Source organism: Abrus precatorius, unplaced genomic scaffold, assembly GCF_003935025.1.
Source record: "Abrus precatorius isolate BTA unplaced genomic scaffold, Abrus_2018 Scaffold2, whole genome shotgun sequence".
In the NCBI taxonomy this organism is placed as follows: domain Eukaryota; kingdom Viridiplantae; phylum Streptophyta; class Magnoliopsida; order Fabales; family Fabaceae; genus Abrus; species Abrus precatorius.
The window spans coordinates 32,650,341-32,666,355 of NW_020874362.1; the positions used below are offsets into that span (position 1 = coordinate 32,650,341).

General features: G+C 31.7%; 1 protein-coding gene across 4 annotated transcripts; it reads right to left on the reverse strand.

Annotated features, from left to right (window-relative positions):
* Nucleotides 1-973: 973 nt before the first annotated feature.
* LOC113857793 (BAG-associated GRAM protein 1) lies at nucleotides 974-11,169 on the reverse strand. 4 transcript variants are annotated; one of them, XM_027489993.1, is made up of 18 exons: nucleotides 10,744-11,169; nucleotides 10,319-10,369; nucleotides 10,085-10,182; nucleotides 9,698-9,773; nucleotides 8,243-8,371; nucleotides 8,081-8,127; nucleotides 7,798-7,918; nucleotides 7,516-7,632; nucleotides 7,131-7,160; nucleotides 6,927-7,026; nucleotides 6,426-6,532; nucleotides 5,052-5,195; nucleotides 4,865-4,969; nucleotides 3,669-3,815; nucleotides 3,407-3,460; nucleotides 2,271-2,334; nucleotides 1,479-1,540; nucleotides 974-1,391 (listed from the first exon to the last, which is right to left on the reverse strand). In XM_027489993.1, the coding sequence occupies exons 1-18, from the start codon at nucleotides 10,939-10,941 to the stop codon at nucleotides 1,275-1,277; spliced, it is 1,767 nt and encodes a 588-aa protein (XP_027345794.1). In that variant the 5' UTR covers nucleotides 10,942-11,169; the 3' UTR covers nucleotides 974-1,274. The 4 variants fall into 4 exon arrangements, with proteins under 4 accessions (XP_027345794.1, XP_027345798.1, XP_027345796.1 ...); XM_027489997.1 differs by having other exon boundaries at nucleotides 1,037-1,391; nucleotides 10,319-10,389; nucleotides 10,744-10,862; XM_027489995.1 differs by lacking the exon at nucleotides 4,865-4,969 and having other exon boundaries at nucleotides 1,103-1,391; nucleotides 10,744-11,145.
* Nucleotides 11,170-16,015: the final 4,846 nt, after the last annotated feature.

Here is a 16,015-nt window from a genome sequence, read left to right on the forward strand (position 1 = left end):
CACCAAAAATATTTCTCCCTGTGCTTCAGTAAAATTGAGTCCCAGGCCCAATGTTAAATTTTAAGGCTGTTTATATTGTATATGCTTTTCGAACTAATCAACAGTAATTTCACTCTTGTAAACAAAAAGTCTACACTTTTTCCATCACATTTTTCGCTACCTACACTACCTTTTTATATATCTTTTGAAAATAAAATTACAAAAAATATTTTATATTTATAATGAGATTTAATAATATTTATTTTATACTAAGATTTACGTTTTATTAGTTCATAAACAAATGTTAAGAGAGGTTGTATTTCAATTAACAAACTACAAGTAACGGGAATATGTATGAGAATTTAGGTACTTAATAAATATGAGATACTTTTTTAAAATGTGGGTATGAGAGAACGAGTGTCTTATCCATTGCAATCCCTATATCACAAATGTTTCTTTTTATAACATTTTTATAACTCAACTCCAAAAAATAATGTTAGCACTCTTCATTATATATACCATTACTTTTTATTCAATGAATAATGCATTAATTTACAACATACTGATTCAACTCCTATTATATCAAAGTCAAACTGCTTATAATTATATTTTTTATATTATGCAATATATTATATAACTAATTAATATAAAATTGTGAGAAACTACGTTGATCAGAGTTTAAAACTACGATGTTAATTCACTTATATAGGAAGCAACTGGTTACTTACAAGTTACAACTTCTGTTACCCGATAACTTCAGCTTAAACGCCCACGCATTCCCAGTGGAGCATCTCCGTTGACTACTGTAGCTGCCAGTTTGTAATTAGCAAATTCACCACTTTTCCCGATTACGTAAATGCTAGAGGCATGAATTCATCCTTTTACCAACCTTTAGGTGAAAAGGGGAATGCTAATTATTTGCAAACGTGGCAGAAAGAAAAGAGCAAGATGCACAAGTCGTGTTTGAAGATCTACTAGATAATTTAATTTATCAAAATGAGTGCTAGATAATACGATGACTTTTCTTGAAAAGTAAATCGCATAGTAGCAATTAATGACACTAAAGAAATTTCATTTTCCACGGAGGCGTTTGAGAACAAACATGGAAACACCAGAATCCCCTATGATAAGCTGAAAGTTACCAAGGGAAATACATGAGACAAAAACCTATAGCAGTCAACATTTACATATATTTCAGCTATGCGTGTTACAAGAATAAATAACAAAAGAAAAGAAAAGCTAAGTAAGATATTGCCACAAATAAAATCCTAATCTGAGGTTGCCAAAAAAAAAATTCAGCTTTCCACAGCCGCTGCAGGGGGCAAAGAAGCCTTATCATTCTCGTCACTAGAAGCACTTGATTTTATATATGAACGAGCAACATCTAACATCACCTCAACCTCTTTCTTGTACTGCATTGATAAACAAATTTTTTATTAATTAAAAAAAATGATGATACCTGCAATTGGAATAATTTTGTCAACAAAAGATCTACAAACCTCATTGACTGCTCCTGACTTTATTTTAGACTGCATGACGCACCATTTCTTGAAATGTGCACCTGCAGAAACAATTTACCAATTTGCTCAGTCCTTAACAGAGGCACAATGCAGTGAAGGAAGGAATTGAACCGTAATGACTTTTGTTGTTTATTATGGTAATCATAGAACATAGACCACAGGTATCAATGCCAGATAGTGGCAAAGCAGCCAATTCCAAAACCCCTTCCTTCAGTGGGAGAGCAGGATGGCCGCTATGCTCATAATAAGAAAAAGTCATGGTCTTAACACACAATAACAACAAAAATCAAGCAATGAAGTAGATTTAAGCATCCAAGAGGACGACAATGTGACAGCATAAGACATGAATGGTAGGGCAGAATGAGGACACAAAAAAATACACACCAAAAATAATAATCTGAAGGGTGAGAACAAAGGAACAAGAGTAGAAGAGGGGCTCGGACATTTTCTGTACTCATACGCAGAAAACTCAATACAACAAAATGTGTAGAAAAAGAGAGTGGGTTGCCTGGTAATGCCAGCTAGCAGTGAGTGTTGTGTGAACAAAGCTTAGCTGTGAACAAGGTTTCAAACCATACAGGCTGTTCTGATGAATAGAAAAGGGGCAAAATTGTGAAAATAACCCCCACAAATAAATAACATTGCAGGTTTTCATAGTCACACTTAATTGTGCTTGGTGAATAGCAGAGGACTGCATCGTCGATGACGGACTTAAAGGTGTATACCAGGTAAAATGGGTCAATATTCAGAAGTTTTAACACCAATACTTACCCACTTTTATGTCTAGAGTACATGAGTTTCCATTAGTTGTCTCCAAACTCCATTTACAGTGTACCTGTTTAACCCAGAAGAACAAAATATAAATAGAAGAACAAATATAATGGGAACCAACCAAAGTATAGATGATGGAACAGCTATGAGTATGCTTTCTGTTTTATTTCAATATTACATAACTCAATGATTAGTTATAATCCTTCCCATTATGAGAGGTGTGGCAATCTAGGACTTCTAATGAGTATTTTGGAATAGTACTTGCTCTTTATCCTTTTGTAGGTAAGTAAGAAATGAGCACTTCAAAAGATAGTTTGATGATAATATGAGTTTTCTACATTAATATTTGTGCCAACTATCCTTCGCTTTCCAGTTGGCATTAGTCTAATAAGGCATAGTAGTAACTTGTTTGATAGCTGAAGTTGTTTGGTGGGTTGCAGCTTCATACTCATTCTAAATGTGCTAATCATTTCCAGGTGCATTCAGCGGGTAAGATAATGGATTGATTCAAATATTATAAATACACAGAACTTCATGGTTATACTTAAAGTTGTGAAAATCACCACTGCAATGAGGGTTTGAAAACTACAAAATTGATTATTGTTCCTATAGAGTTCGAACTATTTATGGGGTAATAGATATCAAAGTTTGGATACTTATAAACTAAAGAATAACAAATTTTTTCTTATCTTTAAGCTTTCATGTTTCAATAAAACAAAAAATTACAATTTCATTTTTATTCCAAAACAAAAAAATGATAAATTTTATAAGATTGAATTGAATAAAAAAGTTCTACTAATCATTTGATATTGATATAATTGCTATGCTTAGTGTGCAACTCGTTAGTTTTTTTAGAATGCTTAAAATTCAACAAAAAAAAAGATGTTTTTCACTCTTTCATTACCATACCGTTAAGATAGTTTAAAATTTAAATTTCCAAAAATAAGTAGCATATAGTTTTGCAAGCAATGCAGATCCTTCAATGGATCATAAGTAAACTCTTACTCAGGCAATTAGGAGTTTTCTTGACAGAGATCATATGAGCCAAAATTAAACTAATGAATAATAAAAAATCTTATTGAAATGAATATTACGGGTTTTCTTGATCCAGATAAGATAGCCAAAGTATTCCATACCTCAAAATAGGATCCAAATGGGACATCATGTGCCTGCTGCACTGTCTCAAACACCTAAAAAGGTCATGACAACATTCCATTAAATATTTTGAAATCAAGAATGTAAGGGGGGTGGGGGTGGAGAAAAGAAAAGGATATGAGTTGCAGAGCAAAGAAGGTTAACCATAATCAGACCACAAAAGCTATCAACACTAAAATATGAGCATTTATCAATATTCTTCTTGGATATTTCATCATAAGTAAATACAAGAAACAGCCTAACCAGGTTTTTCTTGTCTGGTGATTGAACAACATGTTGCCACTCTGTCATGGCTGTGTCTGGAGGGCACATGGGGCTGTTACAAAGGGATCTGAAAGTAATCTCCCGGACTTGACCATCATATTCATCTGCTGTATGCCACTGACCCATCTGCAAATAGCAAACAAACACCTTAAAACAGGAAGCCAAGCTATTAAAAATTGAATCCAACCAGAATAATTATTATCTGACCTAAATTTTCCACCCTATGAGTAGAGTTAAACATCAAGACATCATTACAATGTTGCACCAAGAACAAAAATATAATACCAACTTTAACCAACAAATATAGTCTTATGCACAGAAATCGTGATTAATCATCACCTTTTCCTAATCAATAATATATGGTAAAAAATCAATGTTTTCTCATTCACAATTTCAGCTAGTTGAGATTTCCTGACTTCCATTTAAGTCAATGTTCAGAGAGAACGAAAATCTAGTACATGCAAGTAAGAGTATACAACTTTGAATATAAAAAAAGCTAGAAACTATTACTATAACACTATCTCTATATTTTTAATAGTAGAGTCAGTAAAGGAAAAGGAGAGAAAGTGCATGTAAGGGTGATGAGAAAGCACTAACTCCAATAAGCTCTACAATCCATATTTACAAATCAATGAAAAATAATATAAAATAGGAAGGAAAATTACACTAATGGCATAGTAGACTGGCCAGATTAAAGTAAAGATAAAATTGATGTCCTCATAAAAGCACTATTGCATTTGATCTGGTGAGGCCAAATAATATATATGGCTCTCGCCTATACATATAACCATCTGCCGGACTATCTGTCATTCTGACACAGTCATGTTAATATGCACTTGGTTTCACAGTGAACCATCGACATTGCTTCATATCCAAACATTTATCACAACATAGGTAATATATGTGGATTACAAAGATTGAACAATTTTTAAATGAGGATAAATATGTTAATCTGAACAATCTTGCATTGTGCATCCATCTAATAAAAGCAGACCTCAATAGTTCATCAATTTCAGAGAAAGCCAAGCTAGTTTGCATGGAAATTAATGGTAGTCTCCAAAGATATACAACAATATGTAAGCTTTTTATTTTATCACATTTGATTTCCGTTATAACCCAACTGTGAAGTCAACAACTTTTGATAAGAATCACAATAGCAATTGAAGAAAACTTACCACAAGATTAGTATCTTTTCGTACTGAACGGTATTTGTTTGTAAAATTTGAATCATCATTTAATAACAAGTTAAAGAACTGCTCAGCTGTGCAAGGAAAAACATCCTGTAGAAGAATCACTAGTTACATATAAATAATTAAGCTAGTAATTAAATTCATGATTACAAAAGGAGAAAATGATGCTTACATTGTATATACCAACTAAAGCCTCTTCCTTGATAAAATGTTGAAGTTGTCCCGTTTTTGGCTTGCTTTCTTCAGGAACCTTATCCAGTACCTTACTTCCTCTGACAGAACTGCTATGTGCACGCAGTTCTGATTCTGCATTTTCCTGTATAATGATAAATTAAAACACTGACTCACATGAAATTGTTTTCAATTTATCCTGAAATGTCAGTGTAAAAATTAATATAAAATTAAAAGGGAAAGAAAGTCAGAATCATGTCCACAGTTTATCTTTTCAGAATATTTGCCAATCTGCATCCTCAACACTGTTTCACTAACTTGTGGTTACAATGGTATAATAAGAAATTATAGAAAATAAAAATAAATAGTGCACAATTGCATGCAGTGTTTTGTTAAGAGTTAACAATATATCAGGCAAAGAGAAATAGAGTTAAATAAATAATTTGTCCATATCACAACAGACATGGTATTTGATGTTTTATATACACAATCATCATATTTCTAGATGCAACTCTAATCAAATCAAGATCAGCCAAAAATTAGCTTATCCATGCAAGCAAGGAAGGAAAAAGTAATAATAATTGATATCATTAAAAGGAGGCAACAGTAACGAGCCCTATTTTGGGTCACAGGGCCTGTAAATATGGATGCAGCGATTATGGAATTGCTTAAGGAAGATACCTCAGCCCCTGTGATATTATATACTCTAATCAGCCACTAATTGTGGTAATTACACACAATACAATCGAAAGGAAATAAGGAAAAAATATATACAAATCAATTAGTAGTATCAAATCCCTATAAATACAATATATAATATATTTCCCTAAATAAGATATATCCTCCAACAGGGCCCACGACTGAAACACAAAGTACTTGTCCTTTATCAAGGGAGGTAAAGGTTTTTAAAGTGGTTCCAAAGTTTCAAGGTGGTGGAGCAGAAAATAAATTGGACAAGACAATATTAGTTCATTGGAGGAGCATATGGCTTATCAGTTTCATAATGTGTGTTCCTAAAGTAGACAGGGTATCAAGACATTGCCACTAGAAGGATTTTTTTTGTTCCCCTAATGAAAGGGGTGAAGTACAGAATATAACAGTCAAAGAAAAAAATCAACATTTTAGGTTGTCATAAAATATGCACAAACTTTTAAGTTGTTGAATTTGATGTTTTTACAATCTGTTGTTATAACTTATAACTATGTGTTTTACCCTCTATAGTGCACCCATCACTTTAGAAGATGACACTACTTTTAAAATCTTTTGTGGATCCTATAATAAGAACAACCTTATTCAATTAGGTATATGTAAATCTCTACAATTAATCTCTTAGTATAGACAATGAAAACCAAACTGATTAAGCAAGAGCTGTAACCTTCTTCTCAGCTTCCAACATTTCATGGAAATTCTTCCCTGCACGCTGCAGGTTTCTGAATGCATGATTCCTGTTCCAAAATGATGCAAACTTATATCTAACCCTACCTGAAACAAAGAAGAAAATACAGATCTAATCAAATTATCTGACAAAGGCCATCATTGATGATAAAATTCTGTGCTCATTTTTATTCCCTAAATAAAAACATTTGGTTATCTTGATAAAAACGAGAACCAGCAATATAGTAAAATGCCAATGATTATGTAAACATGCAAGTATGTCAAGAATAAAAGAAAGCCCATGCACCAGATGCCATTGTGACATATAGCAAAATCGTAGAACAAAAAAAGGAAGCAAGCTGATGCAGTACCTTATTTTTAATTTGATTGAATTTTTTTAATTAAAAATTTTGGACAGCCATTGCATTATAAGGTTCAAGTACAATCAAAAGTTCATCCAGAAAAATAAACAATGAAAAAGTGTTCTGAACAAATTACTCACCATCAGGACTTCCCAAAGGAGGGACACCATGTCCACCAGCACCCATGCGAAGAATAATTGTTATGGCAGGATTAATAAATGCATGTTGACTCCTTCGAATCTTAAGAAAAACACAGAATAATTGCACTGGATGTAAGTTTTAAATGTAACTGAAATATTAAGTTGAGGGCAGAGGAGTAAGAGAAAAAACAATAGAGATTGTACCTCATCTATGTCTCCAAATGGAATAACCACCTGTCAATTATCCAAAAAAAAAAATGATAGTCTAACTAATGTAGAAAAAAAAAAAAAAAGACTATATAAATACAAAATACCAAGGAATCAACAACAAATAACAGACAGCAGTGTAACTAAGTAAGAAAAAGCTTATTTTTTCTGAAGTCTTATATTAACAATACAGTTTCAAATAAATAAAGGCCAGGCAAAACCCTATGATAACAATACAACTGTTTCCACCAACAAGAAACTTTACATGAAATCTATATTACTCCCAACTCAAATTTTTTTATCAGTCTCTCTAAAACATTTGTCAGAAAATCTTAAAATTAAACAGTCAGCCTTCATAAAAAAAAGAATCATATAGGCTGACCTTCATTTGCTTTGAGAACACGTTGGAATGGAAACAAATGTGCCATGCAGAGACATACATCCGACCGTGATACAAGAATGACCTCTCAAGAGCACAAGAATAACTATGATCAACAACCTGAATTTATACTTCACTTGTCAGATCTGCAAACATCATGGTACAAATGGACTAGACAATACATGTCTGCACATTCATCTTTATGTCTGTATATATGACCCGAGAAAAAAAATACCAGTGGTAATCCTAAATGAAAAATAAACAAGTTTAATTTCTGTTAGTAACCTCATCTGGATGAAGAGAAAATATAGTTTGAAGAGGCCCTGGCTTTTGATGAACTACAGTAGGCCCCTGTTTTTCCAATGGCATCCTTCTTCGAGGGTTGGCTCCACCATAACCATTTATCCTATCAGTCCAGTCAACTAATGAATGTACGAAATGGACCAACATATGAAGATAATAACAAGACCCAAGTGACCAAACATAGTACACATTTTAAAAGGAATAATTGGACCACTAAAAGGAAATGTAAATTAATATAAATCAAAAATAAAAACAAATGGCTCACCTGGAAGAATTTGCAGATAGTTTTATTGTTTTTATATGGAGACAAACCTGATATTTAGTTACATATCAATAATGGCATTTTCAAGACATGAAAAGTACTACAACTAAAAATCAAATAAAAATTTGGAACCAAACAAATAATTCTTCTGAAAGTAGGTATTACCTGCCCTGAAGGGCTATCCAAAGTATGCCACACTGCACCAGTTTGACCTTCACTTTCAACTGGAACAGTCACAGAACCAAGAACAGCGCTTTTCCAAATTATATCCCAGTCATAAATTGTGACATTGATCTGCTACGTCAGCAGGAAAGAAGTCAGTTTCACGAAAACCTACATAACAGATTTAATCAGTCAATTGAGAAGCATATACAGACATAAGGCATGGAAATATGCTTATACTCCTCTTCATAAGATATCAATCCAAAAAAATGCTCAAAACATTATGTTTGATCAGTATGATTAGCTTCAGAAAACTACATGATAGATGTATTTATTTTCACTATTCTTCTCATCTATTTTTTCTATGGCTTGAGAACTTGAAAAAAGAAAATATATTACTGCATTAAATTTATTATGAAAACATAAAACTAGAATCCAGATGATATCCAGTGGACACCCTAAACATAACATTCTCTGAGTCGAACACACAAAAGATTATTAATTACAAACAACAACATTATCATCATCTACAAATGGCTTTTTCCACCAGGTGGAGATGGCTACATGTATCAAACAATACCATTATGTTATACTGTAAATCATGTCGTCTAACAAGCCATTTAAATCTAATACTTCTTTATGGTTTGGCCTAAAGTTTGTCTTGGTCTCTGATAAACCATCATTTTGTCTCTTTATCTATGTGAATTTGGGTAAATTTTGTCATGATTTTAAGGGTTTAATATTTACATAACCAAAATTTCTTAATGTAATATAATGAATTTATTTCATATATATTTTTAATTGATTATTTAAAAGATTACTTTAAATATTATGACTATGTTTCAAATAAATATTGTTAGGTGATTTATATTAGTGTCCCCCTAAATCTAACTATAGGGCTATCCTCTGTCTAAATTTCCTTCTTTTAATGGGGCTTTTACAGGTCTTCTCTATATTTCCACAAGGCACCTTAGGCAAAATTCTATCACCATTTACACTATCTTTTTATTACGATGACAATGAAATAACAAAAACCAGACCTATCTCAACAGAGGACTAGTAGTAAATAAATTGCATTGCCAATGAGATAAAATCCATTCATATATGGAAAAATTCACAAAAGATCATTATCAACTGCCATATATATATGTTACTTACAAGAAATGTAAAGCTAAGAGGCAGATAAAGCTATTTGTCCTTTGAATGAACATAAATCCAGGTAAAGAGCAAAAAAGAAATACTAACCATGTTCACAGAAGAACAGTTTACAATTACACCAAAAAGAAGAAAGAAAAATATGGTGCTTAATGGTAATTTCTAGCTTAAACATCAACATCAGCTTGCTAGGATAATAATTGAACCTCCCAAACCACTGTAACCATTTTCAACAGCTGTAAACAGTTGGCAAATGACTCCAAATCAAAACATAGATGAAAAGATAGATACTAAGAAAACTACCTGGACAGGGAGTTCATCAACAGAAAAATTGAATTCCTCTCCCCACATTGGATTTCTTGAACCGGGAACCATTGAACTGCAGCACACCCGAATATCAAACTATCAGGACCCATTGAACAATGTTGACAAAAAATATTGCTTCTCAGAGGAAGATATGCTGAGTATGATGGAAAACATATATTATCAGTATGTCACACACAAATGAAAAACATGGATCATGCATTCACCTATCTTTAGGATAAATTGCACCCATTTCAGAGAATCACAAAATATTATTCCACCCAAAAAATAATCCTAAGCTTATAAATCCAAAGTACAAATAAGACTGCCAATGAACTAATTTCTTTACACGAGAAAATAAGATACGGAGCAACTAGATCGACAAACCTGAATCGCTTTTCATTGCCACAAGTGATAATAGCATAAGGATCCGATGTGCCATTTAAGTTTGCACCAATGAGATTCTTAGCAGCCAATAGTTCTAACTGCAAAGAGAATTTAAAAAGGGAAAAAAGGTAGATATCAATAACTTCAATATACATAATCAGGCCTTAATACAGGGCAAGTTGCCTTCGTTGGGGGATGTAGTCCACACTAAACACCGGTAGAAAACCCAAATACCTTAATCAGGTACGCAGAGCTGGTCTGAGAATCTACTTTCGGCTGGTCCATCTACAAAAATAAGTGCACAACTGCATGTCAACAAGTTAAAATCACTCCATTAAGTTATTTTCGTTCTTCAAAACCCACAAACGCAAACGTACTAGTGATCACAATTACAATCTTGCAAACGAACTTATAACAGACAAAACTGAATCCACAATTGCTTCACTTAAGGTAAATTTATCAATTCCTCTAAAGTGCTAGATTATTCTAAATAAAAAAAAAAGAAAGTAACTGTCAATAGAATAAAATAATTTTAAAAACAACTGAATCACCGAAAATCTTCCCTAACTTAGAAATAATACGTAGAAACACAACAAGAATAGTATAGAAGCAATGCAAAAATTGAAGAGTAGAAGAGCTTCGTGAATGACGAAAGAAACCTTGTCCTTATCGTCGGCAACATCGCCGGCGGCGACAGGATTGTCGGGAAGCGATGGATCGGCGTGGAGGTCTCCGGTTCTGAAGGAGAAGAACCAATAGGCAAGGATGACGAAGACGGAGGCAGCGACGGTGACTTTGATCTCCCAAAGTGATGGGAACAGAAAACCGAAGAGAGCGGAATCAATAGTCACGTTCATGGTTCCTGCAACGGAAACGGATCAGAAATTGAACGGTGCCGGAGTTCTAGGGTTTGGATAATGCGGTGAAGCCATGAATGGGACAAAGGGAAAGAGATTGGAGAATTTGGAAGAAGACCGGAACTTGGAGAGGGGAAGGAGAGAACAAGATAGTCAAAGTTGGACCGTTGGAAGAGAAAAAAAAAAGAAAGAGAGCGCAAAGTGTCAAACAACCGCACTCGTCTTCTTGCCTTCTTGCCTGAACCAAACGGCAAATATATATTTATAATATATATATTATTACATAAAATAAATTCAGATTTAGACAATAAATTATCCCTTTTAAATAGGATAATGTTAACTGTTTTAGGCACTAAAAGTGGTAGGATTTCAATAAAATAGGAAATATTTAATATATATTTTGTATTCTCCTGTAACAATATCTTTTTAATTAAATTTTATTATTTTTTAATATTTAAAATTAATCTTAATAATTAACATTTATAACCGTTTCAAATGTAATAACTTTTATAAAGTCTTGAAATGATAGGAATTAGTCCTCCGGTTTCTCTTCGCTTTCTTTTCGTCATACATCATTGCGAAAGACACGTGAAGATATCTTTCATTAACTTACGTTATCAAATTCATAAATATTTCAAATGAATAATTTAAATATTTTTAATATAATGGATATTTTGAATAAAAAATATAATTGATTCAAATGAATAATTAAAAAGGTATATAAATTAAATTTAAAGAAAGTACTTTATAAAAATTAAATAATTGTTTATTTAAGTCAACTTAATTAGTTTAAAGTCAATCAACCTACACACAATTATAAATCACAAGTAGAAATTATTCTTGAACTTTTTAGGCTTAAGAAACACTTCGTAGTCTCTAACTTTGGAAAAAAATTTAATTTAATTATAAAAATGAGTTATAAATTCATCTTTTGTGATATATTTTACTCCCCTTTTATTTACTTATCCTTTATTTAAATTACATCAGTAAAGTTATATTTATTATTGTAATAACTCTTTATTGAATAGTTTATAAATTATTCAATAGAATTAAAATATTTTGTATACATAACTAATTTTAATTCAATCTTTTTTTTTTAAAGTTATATTTCTTTTCATTTTAAAAGAGTTAAATTTTCTATTTATATATCTCAAAATTAATACATTATACAATTTTAAAATAATTAAAAAATATTTGATAATCGTAAATGTTACTGGAAAGATTGAGTTGAAAAGAATAAATTTTACCTCCAAACTTTCAATTTAAATTGTATTTTACATTTAATTGTATATGAAAACATAATTAGATAGCAACATGTTAAATATATACAGTTATTTTTATAGTATTTGGAAGGAAAGAAAAAAAAAGAAATTTTTGCTTGTCAAATAATTTTGCTTAAACATAAAATATATAAATAAAGACAAAAAAAATAAAAAATGATGTACTTAGCAAAAGTAAAAATTTACATAAGCAAAATTGGGACAAAAACTTTAAATTCAGATGGTCTAAAATTTACTTAGAACACCAAAAAACTGGCTTAAGCAAATGTTATTTTTAGAAAAGAAGTGAAATGATTTGTCTAAGAGAATTTGAGAACTTTCAAACACTTCTTAGTTCTCATGTGCCAAAGATCAGGTGATATAAATAGAAAGGGAAGCTATTTTGCATATCTTTAATTGGTTGAGGAGAAGAATAATCTTCCAACATTCTTGGAGCTTAAAGTGAAGAATCATATTTGTTCCTCCATTTCTTTTTGGTGTTTTGAGATTGCTTTAATAATAATAAGTAGTAAATCTTCTCTCTATTAAATTGAAATTAGACTGAATATAACTAATCAACTATCGTATATATATTTTTGATACATATATTTATGTACTGATGCTAATGATTCTTTTTCATTTCTATTTGGTATGTCTTAATCACACAAGTTGGTTTATGTTTTAGAGATTGACTAGAAACCACTCTCTAGGTTAAAATTTAGAATAAATCACTTAACAAATTATGTTGATAGAAATAAACCATTAATTTATTAGTTGCATAAAGCACAATACTTAATGTAAGAAATATTTACAAATATGTTAAGTATTAACATTTGTGGTAATAACTCAAAATCTTAATTTTAAGGGACTAGACTAACTAGATATATATTACTATATTAACATTGGTAAAGAAGTTAATATATGTGTGTTTAGAGATATACATTGCTAGAGGAATGTTAGATAAAGTTCAATCTTAACGTTTCTTTCATTGATATTTAATCTCCAATCTTTATATAAATCAAAATTAACTTCCTACGAACAATCTTCAAATGTTAAAATTTAAAATTATATCTCAAAATACAACAAATTTTTAGAATGTTTCTTTCAAATAGCAAAGTCTTTTAGACTTAGTTAAAAAAACCCATGATCATTTTTTACATATTTAACCTTCATGATTTAATCTTTAATTTGAGTTTTTCTTACAAAATGTTTCACACTAGTTTACATATACGAAAGGAAAGGTGTTAACCATTTAAATACTAAGACCACCTTAAATGTTAATAAGAATAAAAAAATAAAAATATACACATATAATTATATAAACTTAAATCAATTTGTCAATATTTAATCAAAGCATTAAATTATCAAAGATTCTAATTATTTATTTAACTTATATTTCTCACAACAAGCATTATCTTGAATCAAATCAAAATATTTTTAAATATATAATTTAGCTATAAATGTTAAATTAGAATTGATAAAAAAAATTACATTTAGTATTTTCTTATAATATAGTATAAATTCTCCTTTATAATATCATTTAAATTAATATTTTAAATTTATTTAAATGAATTCAACGAATGTAATAGTTATCTTGTATGTGTGTCATTTTTTAAATATCAAATAGTATAACATTTCATAAAATTTATTGATTTAAATATTTAATAAATTTTCATTTTATCTAAGTTATTTTCATGGGTGTCTTTTATTAATTCATATTAGCTTCTTTAGCTTACGTTTCAATCCCTCTTTCTCAATTAATACAAGTAATACTAATTTCCAAAATAATTTTGTATCGTATATGAGACAATACCACTTACTTAACTATCAAATTAGAAAAAAAAGGTATTAGACAGTTTCAAAAAACAAGAATTATTAGAATTACACCAATAATTTTTCTGTACATAACTTTTAAGTAGTAAAAGGTAGCACTAATATTGAAAACCGATCAAATCTTGTTAGAATATAAGGTCATAATAAAGATCAATAAAAAAAAATTAGAAAATGATGATTATATAACACCGTTATTATTTATGTACAATTTTTGTGTGTGAGAACTAATAAAGAGAAGAAAGGGATGATCTCTATAACGGGTGATCTCAGTAACCGCACAGGACCGAAACTAAAGGATCCTTGTCATTATACCATAAATCCCCCTCTCGTCGTTGTACAAAAAAAATGTCATCTCTCTCTCTTTCTATCTGTTATTCTTCTTTAGGTTTGTATCTTCCAAAACCTAAATCTTTTTTAGCTGTTCTTCCACCGGTTGGGATTAGTGGGGGGAGAGAGAACAAGAACAACACTAATATTCTCCACCATCCCTTCCGACCAAACCCACCACCCTATATGCCTTCACATCTTAAAACATTATTTACCAATCTCCCATGCTTAACCTCACCTTTTCTCCACCGCCACCAGAGCCAGCGTCATCATATTATTCGATCAAATCCATTTGCCCAGGTAAAAAAGATTTGGTCATCTACATATACATCAAAGAGATCAATACAATATATGTTAATTGAAAGATAGACACATATGTATATATGTAATAAGCACACATATATATAAAAGATAAAGTGATCCATGTTGTTCGTGCTTGAATTACCATTCCTCAATTCAGCCTTTGACCTCATCACCATAACCTTTATCTCTGCTTTGATAATCTTGTCGGTGTTATCCTTGTCTTTCATTTTCCACCTCCACTTCAAATCAAAATACTTAAGGCACCTACAAGGTTTCAATTCGCTTTGGACAGTGAGGTTCCTCCTTGTCCTCTTCATATTTTTGTGGGCCATAACCGAACTATTCCGGTTACCATTTTTACGCCGTAAATACGGATACATTTTTTTGCCTTCCTTTACTCTATCACAACAAGCCAACCTTTGCAAAATCCACATCATCCTTTCCTTAGGATTCTTTGAACCTGCGTTCCTCATCACTCTCCTTTTCCTCCTCAATGCTTCTATAAAAAAGAAGACCCCAAATGACCCGTGGGCCATTACATTTGTGTTCCTCACGTGCATTCCCCTCGCCACCTTCCAAACCTTGCTTATCTTTTTCAACCCCATGGAGACACGTGTGCCAGGACTTTTCCACCAGACCTCGGTGGTTTTTAACGACAACTTTGGAAGCGAGGTGATCCTATGTGCCTACCCTTTTCTTAATAGCATTATCTTTGCAGGGTTTGGTATTGTGTACACGGCATGGTTCTTGTTCTCTTGTTGGAGAGTGTTGTCTTTGGTCATCAATAAGGGCCTACGTGTGAGAATTTATAGTTTGGCCTTAGCGGTGCTTATAGCTTTGCCATTGCAAGTTGTTTCCCTTGGATTCACCATGCTTTGGAGCCCCCATGACGAGATGTACGACATCGTTTCGCTCGTGGTTTTTCTCGGGGCATTTTGTTGTGCAGCCATTGGGGAGGGAATTCTCGTCATTAAGCCAATATCTGACGCGTTGGATGCTGGAGGAATTTGTTGCCTATGGACATCACATGACGCTGATTGCAGGCACAAGGTGTTGTTGCCACCTAAACAAGTAGCCATCGGGGAACCATGCGTTCAAGAGGAAGGATAATGTGAGGATAGAGGGTGGTAACTTCATTCTATTGAAGGTTTTTTTTATCATATCAAAATACAAAATTTTGCTTAATTATTTTTTTCGTGCGTGTGCACAGGTTCATATATAAAGTAGATTAAAAAATTGACGTTTTTCTCTTTCTCTCTCTATTTTGTAATTTGTACTGGGTTTTCGTAATCTTCAGTTGTACAATATCTTAGATAAAATTAAGGTAAGTTTGATTGAATTTTATTTTCATA